Here is a 14,302-nt window from a genome sequence, read left to right as displayed (position 1 = left end):
ACTAACAAATACTAACAACAATTTAACCAAATCAATCTTAAAATAGTTTGACTTCATAGAAAATCTTTTAAGCGTAATCATGCCTAAATAATGTTGAGATTTCAGTAGCAATATTTACTAAGTACCAAATTACCAGGTTTAGTCTTACTTATGACGGAAACTGATCTAACAGAACAGGGAGCTTCCTGGGGCAAATAAACTGTCCAATAATATTTGTGAGAAGTTGGGAGTTTTATTCCATTTCAAAGTAATGGAGGGGTTATGGGAGGCTCAGTTGTCTAAGGTGCCGCAATGCGCTGTGCAGAGTTGAGTCCAATTGGGCACGCCAGAAGTTTATGGTCATGGATGATAATCCCGGTTCACCCCAATTATGTTTCATGGGTTTCATCAAAGTGGTACTTGTCTAAGACCTATATCAATTTATGCTTTCCTCCTACATTAAGCTGACACGCCGTGATATAACTGGAATACTGTTCTTTGCCTTTGTCTTTGTTTGTTGTTTAACGCCGCACTCAGCAATATTCCAGCCATATGACGGTGGTCTGTATATAATCGAGTCTGGACCAGACAATCCAGTGATTGACATGAGCATCAATCCATGCAGTTGGATACAATGACATGCATCAACCAAGTCAGCTAGTCTGACCACCCAATCCTGTTAGTCGCGTTTCACGACAAGCATGTTGCCTTTGACGACAAGCATGTTGCCTTTTACGGCAAGCATGGGTTGCTGAAGACCTATTCTACCCCGGATCTTCACAGGTCGGAATACTGTTCAAAGAGGCATAACTCACTCACTAAGTGATGGTTGATAGGAGAGACATATTGTGGGTTAGATGTGTCAGTACAGGGTGTGCGGGGATTGTAGGAGCTAAAGGACCTACACGAATGTTCAGCTTGGAAATGAGACTTCCATCCTCCTCTTGTGTGCTAACTTGAAGTGCGGAAAGGATCAATTATGACATAACAAGCACCTGACGTCACATTAAACATTATGACGTCATGATATCCATACAAGCCGGCCTTAGGACTTGCATAGGCTGTTACAAGACATCGACTGATCCATCAGATAGCTACCTACTTTAACAAGTAATGATTATGAATGCGTCAATGTCAAGATCATATTAGTTTTAACTATACCGTCACTAAAAAATACTTTTATGCAACACATAAAAAAACTCTTTCTCATCACTTTTTTTTATTAGAAGTAGGAAGGACGAAGATTAATATAAATGTATTATTATTTTGATTTCCTAACTACATAATGATTTTCCAAATGTACTAAATGAAAGCTCTGACAAAAAGAACTAGAGATGTTTGTGTGGCTTTTATTAGAAAATAAAACACAAATGCCATTGCTCTTCAAATTGGAAAATAATTAAAAATGTGGAACTGAATAGGAAATGATATAATTTTTCAGTAATGAGTAATCATGGTAATGACAAATGTCCTTTCACTCCCAGCACCCAGAGGGTTCAACTGCTGTCACAAGAAGAAATCCACGATATCCAAAACTGACCATCACCAAATTCATTAAGAATTGACTTCAATCTCTTTTGTGTTTATGGAGGTATAAACATAAAAAAATGTGTGCACTGTGTAAATCTGCATGGCAGAAGTCTGCAAAGTGTGCACACCGGTGCCCCAAAAGTATTGAAGTCAATTTTCATCTATAAATAAGTAAAAAATAACAACTTCACTGACTGCAACTTCATTAACACAGCAAAACCTACAGACAACAATACATACTCATTGTTTGATAGGCATTACTTAGAAGTTGACGGATGACAAGGTAGACGCAATTTTATGGCTTGACATCGGTATAAGGTGAGGTGAGGTGAAATGGGGTTTAACGTCGCGTCAAAGATTATTGCACTTATATAGCGACGTGCATGTACGTGTGTGTGTTTGTGTGGCTGCTTGTACTAGTCCGGACTGATGCCGATTTATAGTGCTAGCTCACTGAGATACCATGCCGCAGTTTAACATGAATACCCCACTCAGACACAGTATACTGACTCCGAGCCGAGCAGTCCTTGTTTTAGCCCCTTAATGCCGAGCGCGAGACAGGGTAACAACAAGTACAATCTTTTAACGTCTTTTTGTATGACGCGGCCCGGGATCGAACCCTAGACCTTCCGCTCTCCGGGCAGACGCTCTACCACAAGACCACGGAGGCGGTCCACATCGGTATAAAGATCTATACCGAAACATCGCTTTTTACAGTATTAAAGAAGCTTGTGTCATAAAATTGTGTCAATACATAGTCAGTGGCATTGTCCAGCACAACAATGCAACACAAGCTTTACCTTATCAGGAAACAGTAGTCGGCTAGTGGGCAAGGCATATTTATTTTTTTAAGGTTTATGAAAACAAACCCAATTTTTTTTTTAATTGCATGGTTAGCCAGTCAAATGCCATTGAATCATTTCGAGGAATAATTTTAAAAAAAAACTGTTTTGACCAAAGCAACTCTTACTTGATATCCATCCTCAGCCTTTCAAGTGCACAGCCATACTGCTGGACGTAGAAGGACCAGGGCGTCCCTATCTCGCTGACCATGACGGGGATGACCGGTCCGACAGTCAGTGTACAGTGGGAGATGGTTGGGCCAAGGCCGTAGTTAAATGATGCTCCCCCAACAACTGACTTGGATGGTGCGTTGGGGGTGAAGGCTCTTGTGGAGCTTTTGTCAAGCTCATTCTCTGGTAAATCTGGAGCTGTGAAAAGCATTCATAAATCAAATTGAATAAAATGATCAAATGTCTAAACACTATGAATCTTAAAAATAATGATCTTATACATATTGCCTAATGTACCACTAATGTAAGGGAGGTAACTCAAGCACTTATGCTTACAATATTGTCCAGAAAACTTTTTGAGACACCGAGTATCTTCCCACAAATTATCATTCACAAGGAGTATTGTTAGTTTTCTTTGGGTATGCAATATGTTGGCCATTTTTACACAAATGAGCAGATATTTTTAAAATTAATTCTGCATAAAAAGCTGTTTCATGCGACTTCTAATTTGTATCTGTTCATGTGCTGTGCTAAATGTGTAACATGCCGTATAAGAGGGTCTTGATGGGGGGTATTGCAAGTCAGTAGTCATTTATTTTTGGGCTTAGCCGTTAAAAAGACTTAAATTGAGGACGAATTGTCAAGTTGAATCTCAAATGCGAAATCATCTCTGTGCAAACATGAATGCAGATCATATGTCTGGCTGTAGCTAAACATTGGGAAAGCTGCCTCAGCTTTTTTCATCACTGCAATTATTATAAGATTTTAGCATGCTTACAAAAATTAACAGTAAAGTTTAAATTTACTCAAAGCAGCTTTTTATGGACATTCAACATTAATCTTTCACGATTTGACTCATCTGATGTTTACGATCATTTTTTTGGTTTCTTTTTATGCTAAACAGTATACCCCATGAGGACCCTCACAGTAACACCTCTAGACAAATTACACCATCAGCTTATGTCCTACCTTCAGCTCTAGGAACCGTTGCCTGATCACCAGCTTGGTCTAAAGACCTCGCATCAGCAACATGTCCCACTTGTGATAACGAATCTGACTGATGAAAATCCCCATCACATGACATCTCCATGGCAACATGGTTGCCACCACCATCACTACATCCAGCCTGTTGTGTGCTGTAACCAACAGAGTTGTCTCCCCTATTCTCAAAGGCTACAGAGTTACCTCCCTTGGTCTGCCCATGTTCCTCCCAAGTCGCCCCATCAATTTCCAAAAGCGATTCCTCCAGTACCCCCGCATGGGGCTGGGTGGGCAGTAATGAGGTCGGTGAGTTGGACGGAAGGTCAGTGTCAAGGGACCTTTCAGCTGACCTCCTTGGCTCTATGTCATTATCACTTTCTACATCCTTAGAAGGCTTGGAGGCAGAATGACCATCTTGGTCCTGTGAAGGTCCTTTGGATTCAAACGATGACTTGGCTTTGGACCTAGACTCTTCATGGGCAGCTGTCTCGTCATCACTGGTTGTGTTTTCTGTATAGGCAACAATACAGAATCATTGACATCATTCAGTGCAATAATCAAACACAAGCCATGCCTATTATATTAACAGACAATTAGCAAACAGTAGTCCGTTAGTGGGCGTGGCCGAACTTTTTACAGTTTATAGAAACAAATGCAAAAACAATTGTTTGGACTTTTCTTCACTGTTCGGGGCGGTCGGGTAGCCTAGTGATTAAGGCGTTCCTTTGTCACCCGGAAGACCGGGGTTCGATTCCCGACATGGGTACAATGTGTGAAGCCCATTTCTGGTGTCCCCCGCCGTGATATTGCTTGAATATTGCAAAAAACAGCGTAAAACCATACTCACTCGTCACTGTTCTTGCTACTCTTGGTAAGCCAATTAAATGCCACAGCATCACTTAAGATTTAAGAAACAACACATTGAAAGAAAAAGTTATAATCAGTGTCTTCATTGATACAACACCTTCCAAATTCCATTTACAGAAAAGAACATTTTCATCTTAACATTGGCATTTTTGCATTAGTAGTTCATAAACATCCTGGTTAAATGTTGGGTCTTCCCACCGAAGACCCAGGTTCGATTCCCCACATGGGTACAATGTGTCAAGAACATGCTCATGGGAACTGGGGTCTCAAGATGCAGCCCCCCCAACTCACCGATCATGTCCTCCGCAGTGGCTGTGAGCAGTGTGCAGGTGTTGAGGCATCGGTCCAGGTCCTGCATCACGTCAACGTACCGCTCCATGAACAGGTGTGGGTCCGATATCGACAACAGGTGCTCCGCTGACGACTCCGCCTGCAACCCACATCAAAGCTGTCAGGGATGGAAATATAGCTGCCTTCAAGTACCACGGGCCCCAGATGACGAAGTTTGGAGTAAGGGTTCTAATAAGAAGAGGTGTATGGGGCAGGCTTGTGGAAAAAGCTTTGCTCGTCATGCCGAAGACAATGGGTACAATGTTTGAAGCCCTTTTCTGGTGTCCCCTGCCGTGTAAAGCACTGTAAAAACATGCTTAGTCATTCTAAGAAGAAGAAGAACTTTTGAACCATCGACATGCTGTTGATCGAACCACCAACCTTCCGCTCTCCAGGCGGGAACCTCCCAACTGTCAGACATCCCATTTGTCAGACAGCTTATACCAGGATTAGTCAAGGTTGGTTAGTCAAGCAATAGTTACCTGTTTACCTTTCTTTAAAGTGGAACAGACCAGAAAACACACATTTTGAGGAATTTACAGGAGGGGTTTATTATGCACTTTTAATAATCAAATCATACCAGCTTCAGCAAATGTCCAACAGCATCCCAGAATTGAAGAGGTGTCTTCTTTCCACTGAACTTGCTTCTTCCCTGGCCTGTTTCCTCAGAGTGCTGACAAACTTGACAGGAGTCTGATCTCTAGGTGGGTGGCAGTGGTCCGAGACATCTTTAAGAAGTCTCCAACAGTGGAACATTTCTCACGGCAGATCTTGATGATACATCTCCAGTGTGTGGTCTTGCCTCTGGTTCAATTCTTAGAGTAAGTGAACCCATCAAGGAATACTTTGTTTGACACTCGTCCCCAGAACAATAATATTGCCTGCTTTCTTCTTTGTTTCAATGGAAGTTCTCCTGTTTCTACTTGTAGTGCTTCTAGTGAAGTACCTGTTGCTGCACCTGTGGCCAGCATTAGGGTTTTGTATTGTATTCTGTCGAGGTGGCTCAGACAGTATTTGATGCTGAGTGAAAGGCCTCACAACCATAGTCTATTTTTGATCCGATAAGTGATTTGTAGAGGTCCAGCTGAGTGTCCCTCGATGTGCCCCAAGATGTGCCTGAAACTGCCCGTAATACGTTCAGGTCTTTTTGACATCTGTTTTCCACATATTCTACATGTTTGCACCAAGTGAGGTGTTGATCAAGGATCACCCCAAGAAATATTGGGGATTTTTCAAATTAGTTTGGTTTGCCTTTTATGGAGACACAGGGTACCTAGCATCTTTCCCCCTGCGTTTGAATAGAACTCCAACAGTTTTTTTCACTTGAAAGGGATCTTCTCCGTCCAGGGCTGACTGGAGTCTTTATTGGATTTGTGAAATATCTCTGTGCTTTACCCATATTGCTCCATCATCAGCGAATTTAGAAGTATGGGTAGGAGAGTTGACATGATCAAAAAGATCATTGATCATGATGTTAAACAGGGTTGGGCTTATAATACTGCCTTGTGGCGTGCCATTGTCCAGTGACGTAGGATCAGATTGATTTTCCCTATTTTAACTGATAGCGACCTGTCTTGCAGGAAGCTGTCTATGAAGTTTGCCATGGTCCCTTCTACCTTACTGACTTAGACTTATATTATAATAGTGTAATATAGTATGGTACCTATAGTACATGTGAGATTAGACTCAGGTTATGGAGAAGTTTAATATATTTAATAAATCAGCAAGACTACCCACCACCCCTATGATGTAAAGATGAACAGGTCCGAGTCCTGGTGCTGGAGGAGGATACAGCAAGGATAAATCAGCAAGACTACCCACCATCCCTATGATGTTAAGATGAACAGGTCCGAGTCCTGGTACTGGAGGAGGATACAGCAAGGATAAATCAGCAAGACTACCCACCACCCCTATGATGTTAAGATGAACAGGTCCGAGTCCTGGTGCTGGAGGAGGATACAGCAAGGATAAATCAGCAAGACTACCCACCACCCCTATGATGTAAAGATGAACAGGTCCGACTCCTGGTGCTGGAGGAGGATACAGCAAGGATAAATCAGCACAAGATGTGGAGTTTACTTCAAGAAAATACACAGAGCAGTTTTGTTTGTGTCATTCAAACCCCTTTGTATGTCCTTGAACTGATTTTGGAAACATTTTTGCTCACCTGGAAGACGACAATATTCATTTAGATTCCATGTACAAGCATAAAGATGCAGGGAACCTATTTTTACTCCCCTGTAGGAAGTATTAAGATTGCTTTGACAAAAGGTACCAAGCCCTCCCAGAAAAAACAATGACTGCTGCCCGTCGTCTGCTCCTCTGACCTGTGACACGCAGTGCAATAGAGACGATCTTATCTCAAAGATGGCGGAGTCCTCCCACGCACAACGACTGCTGCCTGTCCTCTCCGCCACTCCACACACTGTGCCAGACACAGCGCGATAGAGCCGTATCTCTAAAATTGCTAAGTCCTCTCATTCACAATAGCTGCTCCCTATCATCTACACCTGTGCAATGGTGGACAGTCCTATCTCAAACACTGGGGAGTCCTGCCACGCACAATGACTGCTCCCTGTCATCTACACCTGTGCAATGGTGGACAGTCCTTTCTCTGACAATGGGGAGTCCTGCCACGCACAATGACTGCTCCCTGTCATCTACACCTGTGCAATGGTGGACAGTCCTATCTCTGACACTGGGGAGTCCTGCCACGCACAATGACTGCTCCCTGTCATCTGCACAGTACCCTCCCATTTGTCATACATGCTGTTTGTCCCACATAAAACAGGACAGTTATCTGTGTGGCAAAGCCCGGTTTTATGTGACACACACACAAATTTGCATCCAGTACGCACAAATGAAGAGAATGGATGCAGAAAAAAAATATCCTGCGTCCTGTAGGATGCACAATAATATTCAATATAGCTACAGTGCATCAAAAGCAGTTATGGGTGTCTGTTATTTCATCCATCAATAATGACCACTATCCACATGATCATTGATTCATTACAGGCTCGAAAGTAATTATCAAGATGTGCAGTACACTACACCATGTCACTACTTTACAGGACCCTCCCTCATATTGCCTGCAAGGACCCTTAGAAATAATTATTTAGTTTTGTAAGTCAAGGTAAAACCCTGCAAAGCCTCGTCCTCTTACTTGACTGTTAGAACAGTAAGCTTCAGGCAGCACAACACAACACCAGATTGTGTAGAGCATATTTATATGAGTATTAATTCATCAATATCAGTGTTCCTGGTGGACTGGCAACACCAAAAATTACCAGTACCCCCTAATTTTTGTCAGTCCCAACTTTCCACAAATAAATAAACATGAAAATTACCTGGCTTTAATTCTTTCGACATTATGTTCGATTGCAAAGACACCATCTCTGAAGCAACCTAATTAGATCTACTTGTCATTCATACAAAGTTCAGTCACAATTTACTCTTCTTTTTTTTTATATTTCTGGACGATGTCACTACGAAGATATACTTAACCTCAAACCAAAGCGAAATGTTATTTTCTTGCACTAAAAATGGACAACGGGAAATGCTGATGGTAACAGACAAGCTGACTTCGATAAAAAATATACTTATTTGAATATCGCCAGTGTTTTGTTCAACAACAAAAATTTATATGGTACTTTATTTGCCAGTCCACAGGGACTGGCAGTCAAATGAATTACCAGTCCAAGCCTAATTTTACCAGTAAAAAACTGGTAAATACCGGTAAACGGGAACACTGCAATATTCCTTCACAGTCTTGTTTACACATCTGCAGTGCTGACATGCCAGATAGTGGCCTTGTTCCCATCAAGCAAAACTATTTTCTAGTTATGTTAATAGCAGGGCTCAATTTAAGGAGCTTGATATATCATGCACCAGGTGCATGTTGACATATAAACCTGTTTGAAGCCTTGTTCCTAGTCCTGCACCATGACTGTGGACTGTATTTATTTTATGAAAAAGAAATCTAGATGTATAGAGAAAAGCAAGTCTAGCCAGCTCTAGCTAGCTCTATTCCACACATGAAATCAGCATCGGGAAAATTATTTGTTTCATTTTAGAGTCAAGAAGGGTATTGTGTAATATGAGATTTCATAGACTAAATTTTAGTCTACCTGGTTCCATAAATTTATCAAAGTTGAAATGTGTACATAATCTTGAAGTACCTACAGCTAAGTACCTACCGCTTGATGACATCAAGCCCACCAAAAGCATGAAAAAATACACATAGCATGGAGATTATTGAAGTTGTATGGTAATTAAAGCTTAATCATATTGTTACATCATATACTACCAACAAACAGAAGACTTTTTAAAATGCGACTAGTTGATTCGGAGACATGTAGTTTTTGTTCAAATAGTATAGAATCTGTTTCCCATGCACTGGCAGACTGTAGCAAAGTGAAACCCATATGGCAAAAATTGGAAGAGTGGCTATCAGATGAGATTCAAGTTAAGCTCACATAAACAAGAAAAAACATTCTCCTTGGATTTGATCAGCGACACAACAATCCTATAAATGCAACTATATTACTTTGCAAATTCGTAATTTTTAAATATAGATATTCAAAAAAGGTACCGAACTTCCAGTTTTAAAAAAAAGAGATTTACAAATATTACATGCTTACAAAATACACAGCTCTCATAAGCATGATAAGTAATAGTATCAATAAATTCTACAAATTTTCGTCATCTTGTCATCTTTTGTTTCCCACACAATAATTCTGTTCTCAACTTTTGTTTACTGCCTATGTATTACATTGTATAGGCCATGTGTAAAAATGCAACAGAAATAAAAAGTTATAAAAAAAATTAAAGCTTAAATTGGTTCAACTGATGTAACTACAAGTGTGAGTCAAGGGAAGTTTTATCAAGCGAATACTTACATGTGTCCTGCCACAGACAATAACTGCTCCCTGTCGTCTGGCCCACTCACCTGTGAGACATACTGTGCGATGGAGGACTGAAGGATGTCCCGCTGTTCCCGGAGTGCCTCCATTTTCTCCCCAACCTTCCTCTGCAGCAGCAGCAGGTGCTTCTGTTTCACCTTTGATCCCATCTTCACTGCAAAGACATCACAAGACACACATATTTAACAAACAATGTAAATTCAAGTGGTGGTCTACTCGAGGTATCGTTTGCAGCGATAGAAATTGGCCCTTGTCCTAGTCCTTGCCAAACTGCCCAATAGTTAAAGTATCATAAGACTTGCATCTTCCCGAGGCAAGGGCGTTAACTGACTATAAAAGTCCAGTTTCCACCCTTGCCGAACTAGTCTGGAAAATATGGGCTAAAGGGGACTGTGAATGTTATGATATGAATAGCCAACCGGGAAATACTTCAGAAAGTACATAAGCTGGTTATTGAAGTTTTGTTTAGCATTTTAAATCTGTTATTGTTCATCTGGTATTTTTTGTGTCTTTTTGCGTACCTGTAGTTGTTATTTTGAACGACTAGGTTTTTATTCTAGGCACCCTTCAATTGCTACTTTGTAGGGTTTATTCAGGGCTGCCAGAGAAAACCAGCAGAGAGCTACCAAACTATGGAATATGTACACACTTTAAAGAGATATAGCCACACAAGTCACGAACAAGAAACAATCTCCATTATGTTAACTTGCACTGTGGTGAAAGGAACCCGGCACTTTTTCAAAGTGACAAGACGGCACGGGTGGCCCAGTCATCTGAGGCACCGTGATTCGCTGTGCAGAGTTACGTCCCTTGGGCACACCAGAAACCTATGATTGTGGGTTCAAATCCCGGTTCGCCCTGATTTTGCTTCTAGGTTCGTCAGCACCATACCCGTGCTCGTTGGTTTCACCGAAGTGGTAAACTTCTGAGACCTGCATCACTTCGGGCTTTCCTCCCACATTAAATGGACACGCCGTGATATAACTGGAATACTGTTGAAAGCGGTGTTAAACCTCACTCACTCAAAGAAACCAAACACAGAAATTCATGCAGCATGTAACCTTTTGTTGCGGTCAACATGATATACTGTGTTGGGTTTCATTGAAAATGTGCCAGGTTCTTTTCATTAAAATGCAAACTTTATGGGAATTATGTCTTGTTTGTATCGTCTATGCAAAATGTGCAGATAGTCCGAAGTTTGGTAGGTCTCTGCTTGTTTTCATGGACAGTTTAATGAGTCGACAAGTAGCTACTAAATGCCTCTCAAAGAAGTTATAAACACTGCGTATGACGATGCACGGGAAAGCGAAAAAGGCACGTAAAGAAATGGCCTATCACTGAAAAATAATAATGCAGTTATGCACCTTATTTAACTAGTTGCCGAAAAAATCAACATTTCTTTAACTTTCGTTGTTGACAGGTATTATCTGTGATTCCCGCCAGCGTGGTTCAATGACATGTGCACCCGGCATTTGTTGACATCGAACGGTGTGTTGCTGAAGCTCCTCACAGTGACAATGAAACCGGAACAAGCTCCCCACAGCGATATCCCGTTCACGGAGGTGTCATGCGCTGGGCAGGAGCTTGATACCGGCAGGCCATTCGTGACAAACTCGTGTTATTCCGGGTCAAGCCGAATCTTCTTGCAGGTTGCGGAAAGGGGCAAGTGGTGAATGGACGGTTACGGAAAGGGACGAGGCTGGCCGACTGAGTTCGCAAAAAAACAACCGATGACGTAGCTCCAAACTGGTAACCGCTGTTCTTTTCGTGTAGACAGTTACCGATTTGCTGAGCAATGGAGAGTGTGTGTATCGCTCTTGCAGTAACGACATGTGCCAGGAATACCCGTAGTTAGGTCCTTGGCTTCAGCCATTCTAATGTTTAATTCTGGGATTAAAAAAGAAATAAAAAATACAATGTTCCAAAACCCATGCCCTGCAGATTTTAAACGATTGGTAACGCTACACTTGAATCAATCAATTGCAAGCATTTGATTGGCAAGCTGAGCAATATGTTGCGAAAAAATGTTAGGTCACGCCCACTAGCAGACCTTTGTCCCGATTGGTTGAAAATAGAATGGGCGTGGCTTGTGTCACATTATTGCGTTAAACGATGTCACTTGTTTCGAATATTGTCTTCGGTTTGTGTGTGTTAATGATTAAATAAGAATTCCATGGAGTTATTATTGTTTACGAGGAAATTTATATCGAACTACGTGAGATAACCAAAGTGTCTAGTAGTGAGTGAGTGAGTTTGGTTTTACGCCGCTTTTAGCAATATTCCAGCAATATCACGGCGGGGGGACACCAGGAATGGGCTTCACACATTGTACCCATGTCGGGACGAGAACCCAGGTCCTCGGCGTGACGAGCGAACGCTTTAACCACTAGGCTACCCGACCGCCCCGTCCAATTTTAAAAACGTATTGTTATCAAATTCTTTGTTTCATTGTTGAGAAAATATATATTTATTTAATATTTAATTCCATACTGAATTTGCCGCCTCCATGGTCTAGTGGTAGAGTGGAAGGTCCGGGGTTCGATCTCCGGCCGCGTCATACCAAAAGACGTTAAAAGATGGTACTTGTTGTTACCCTGTCTGGCGCTCGGCATTAAGGGGCTAAAACAAGTACTAGTCGGGTCGGGATTCATGTTAAACTGCGGCATGGTATCTCAGTGTACTAGCACTATGAATCGGCATCAGTCCGGACTAGTACAAGTAGCCACACACACACACGTGCATGCACGTCGCTATATAAGTGCAATAATCTTGGACGCGACATTAATCCTCATTTCACCTCACCTGTACAAAACAACCTAAGCGCTACGACTGTCGGAAGTTTATGTGAAGGTATCGGAGTTACGACTGTAGAGGACCAATTTGACTAGCCGGACCAATTTTTCTAATCAATGTAAAAAAATCTCGCAACGTTTTCATAAATATTATTTTATTACATATAAAGATAACTGGTAAAGTGGCCCGCAGAGAGTGGGTTGAAATAAAATTGTGGATCGGATACAGATGGTTAGTCAAAACGGGCCTAGTCAAAACGGGCCATTACATACGACCACCTGTGCGCAAAAGATCGCTTTGTACAGCGACACCCTGGGCCCCCTTACACAAAGCGATCTTAGTGCTACGACGAGTCTGTCTCACAGTCCCGGAACCATATTATTTTCCTTTCCGCCCAGCCCTTTCTGTTATCCAAAATCCCCAAACGAAGCAAGTCTAGAGTTTCCTTAGGTTCTGAATCTCCCATCTCACCGTGATTCCGTTTCTCTTTAAATAGAGATATTTAACTTTATAAAAAATTATATATTTTCAGAGACTAAGCGTTAATCTATATATGGTCTCAAGTCTACGCTACGGCTATCAATAACCGTAGATAACTCAAAAAGCTGTTTTAATATCTACATATTCGTAATAATAATCCAGGGTATCATACCTCCATTCTATTATGATAACTACACTGAACATTAGCTACCATGGCATCGGTTTGAGCCCGATTCAAATAGAACGAATTAAGACAGCCGTCATGTTTTAATGTCGTTAATATAATGGAGACATCTTCACGAGGCAAGGGGGGTAACTGACCGTAAAACTCGGGAAACTGGATTTTTATAGTCAGTTAACTCACTTGCCTCGGAACCCGTGAAGATCCGGGGTAGAATAGGTCTTCAGCAACCCATTGGAGCCCATGGAGATGCCTACTTCTTTTTTGCCGATATGGCTAATCCTCAAATTTTACATGGCTGTTATCATAGCGGAGGTGACGTTACAACTACTCGGTCAAGCTGGGGCTGCCAATTTGCCCCAACCTGGTTCCCCTTTAAGTCTACAGACACATACCAATAGCAACCCACGTAATAAAGGAAATGGGAGATAATATAGGCTTGAAATCTGCATGCAGGCAGGAAATCTGATCCATAGGTGTGTGTGTGTGTGTGTGACAGTAAAAGTCCAGTTTCCACCCTTGCCGTAGTAGGCTGGAATTTCGGAAGTAGGCTCGATCAAAGCGGAACCAGTGGCCATTACGAGTTGTGTACCCTTCTGTGTCCATCCCATTGACCAATCAGACCCGTGAAGATTCCGGGGTAGAATAGGTCTTCAGCAACCCATACTTGCCGTAAAAGGCGACTATGCTTGTCGTAAAAGGCGACTAACAGGATCGGGTGGTCAGGCTCGCTGACTTGGTTGATACATCTCATCGATCCCAATTGCGTGGATCGATGCTCATGATGTCAATCACTGGATTGTCTGGTCCAGACTCGATTATTTTACAGACCGCCGTCATATAGCTGGAATATTGCTGAGTGCGGCGTTAAACAACCAACCAATCAAGTTGATAAAAGAGGAAAAACTCTGAGTGTTGATATATTTGTTATCTAAGATACAAGGGAGATATTTTATTTATCATCCAACATCATTCTGCCAGTTTGTAGACAGTATTGCGTAAGTCGTAAGTGTAAAAAGTACCGCTAACAGCTTCAGTAGCCGAGCCATTAATGATGTCATTTGATTGTCCGATCGTGTTTGGAGTGGGTGTCGGACGGCGCAATGACTGGGAACCAGTGTACAGTTTAAGCGGTATATTGCACACGCTGTGGCGGAGCGCGTGAACCAAGCTCCCATTCGCGAGCTCCACTACCGAAGGTGTCACGCGCTGGGAAGGAGCTTGCG

At 41.9% G+C, this 14,302-nt stretch overlaps 1 protein-coding gene across 1 annotated transcript in view; it reads right to left on the bottom strand.

Moving 5' to 3' along the window:
* The window catches only part of LOC124116088 (tudor domain-containing protein 1-like), a 92,382-nt gene extending 81,260 nt beyond the window's left edge, over window positions 1-11,122 (bottom strand). The window contains exons 1-5 of the mRNA XM_048401670.1: window positions 10,987-11,122; window positions 9,649-9,776; window positions 4,662-4,800; window positions 3,492-4,013; window positions 2,480-2,720 (exon numbers count right to left, since the gene is read on the bottom strand). Of these exons, the coding sequence (XP_048257627.1) occupies window positions 2,480-2,720; window positions 3,492-4,013; window positions 4,662-4,800; window positions 9,649-9,771 (1,025 nt within the window). The 5' untranslated portion in view covers window positions 9,772-9,776; window positions 10,987-11,122. The remainder of the gene's footprint in view (window positions 1-2,479; window positions 2,721-3,491; window positions 4,014-4,661; window positions 4,801-9,648; window positions 9,777-10,986) is intronic.
* Window positions 11,123-14,302: the final 3,180 nt, after the last annotated feature.

Source organism: Haliotis rufescens, unplaced genomic scaffold (assembly GCF_023055435.1).
Source record: "Haliotis rufescens isolate VD_foot unplaced genomic scaffold, xgHalRufe1.0.p SCAF_23, whole genome shotgun sequence".
NCBI lineage: Eukaryota > Metazoa > Mollusca > Gastropoda > Lepetellida > Haliotidae > Haliotis > Haliotis rufescens.
Note: the sequence above shows the minus strand (reverse complement) of the source record. Positions and strands in the feature narration are given on the sequence as shown.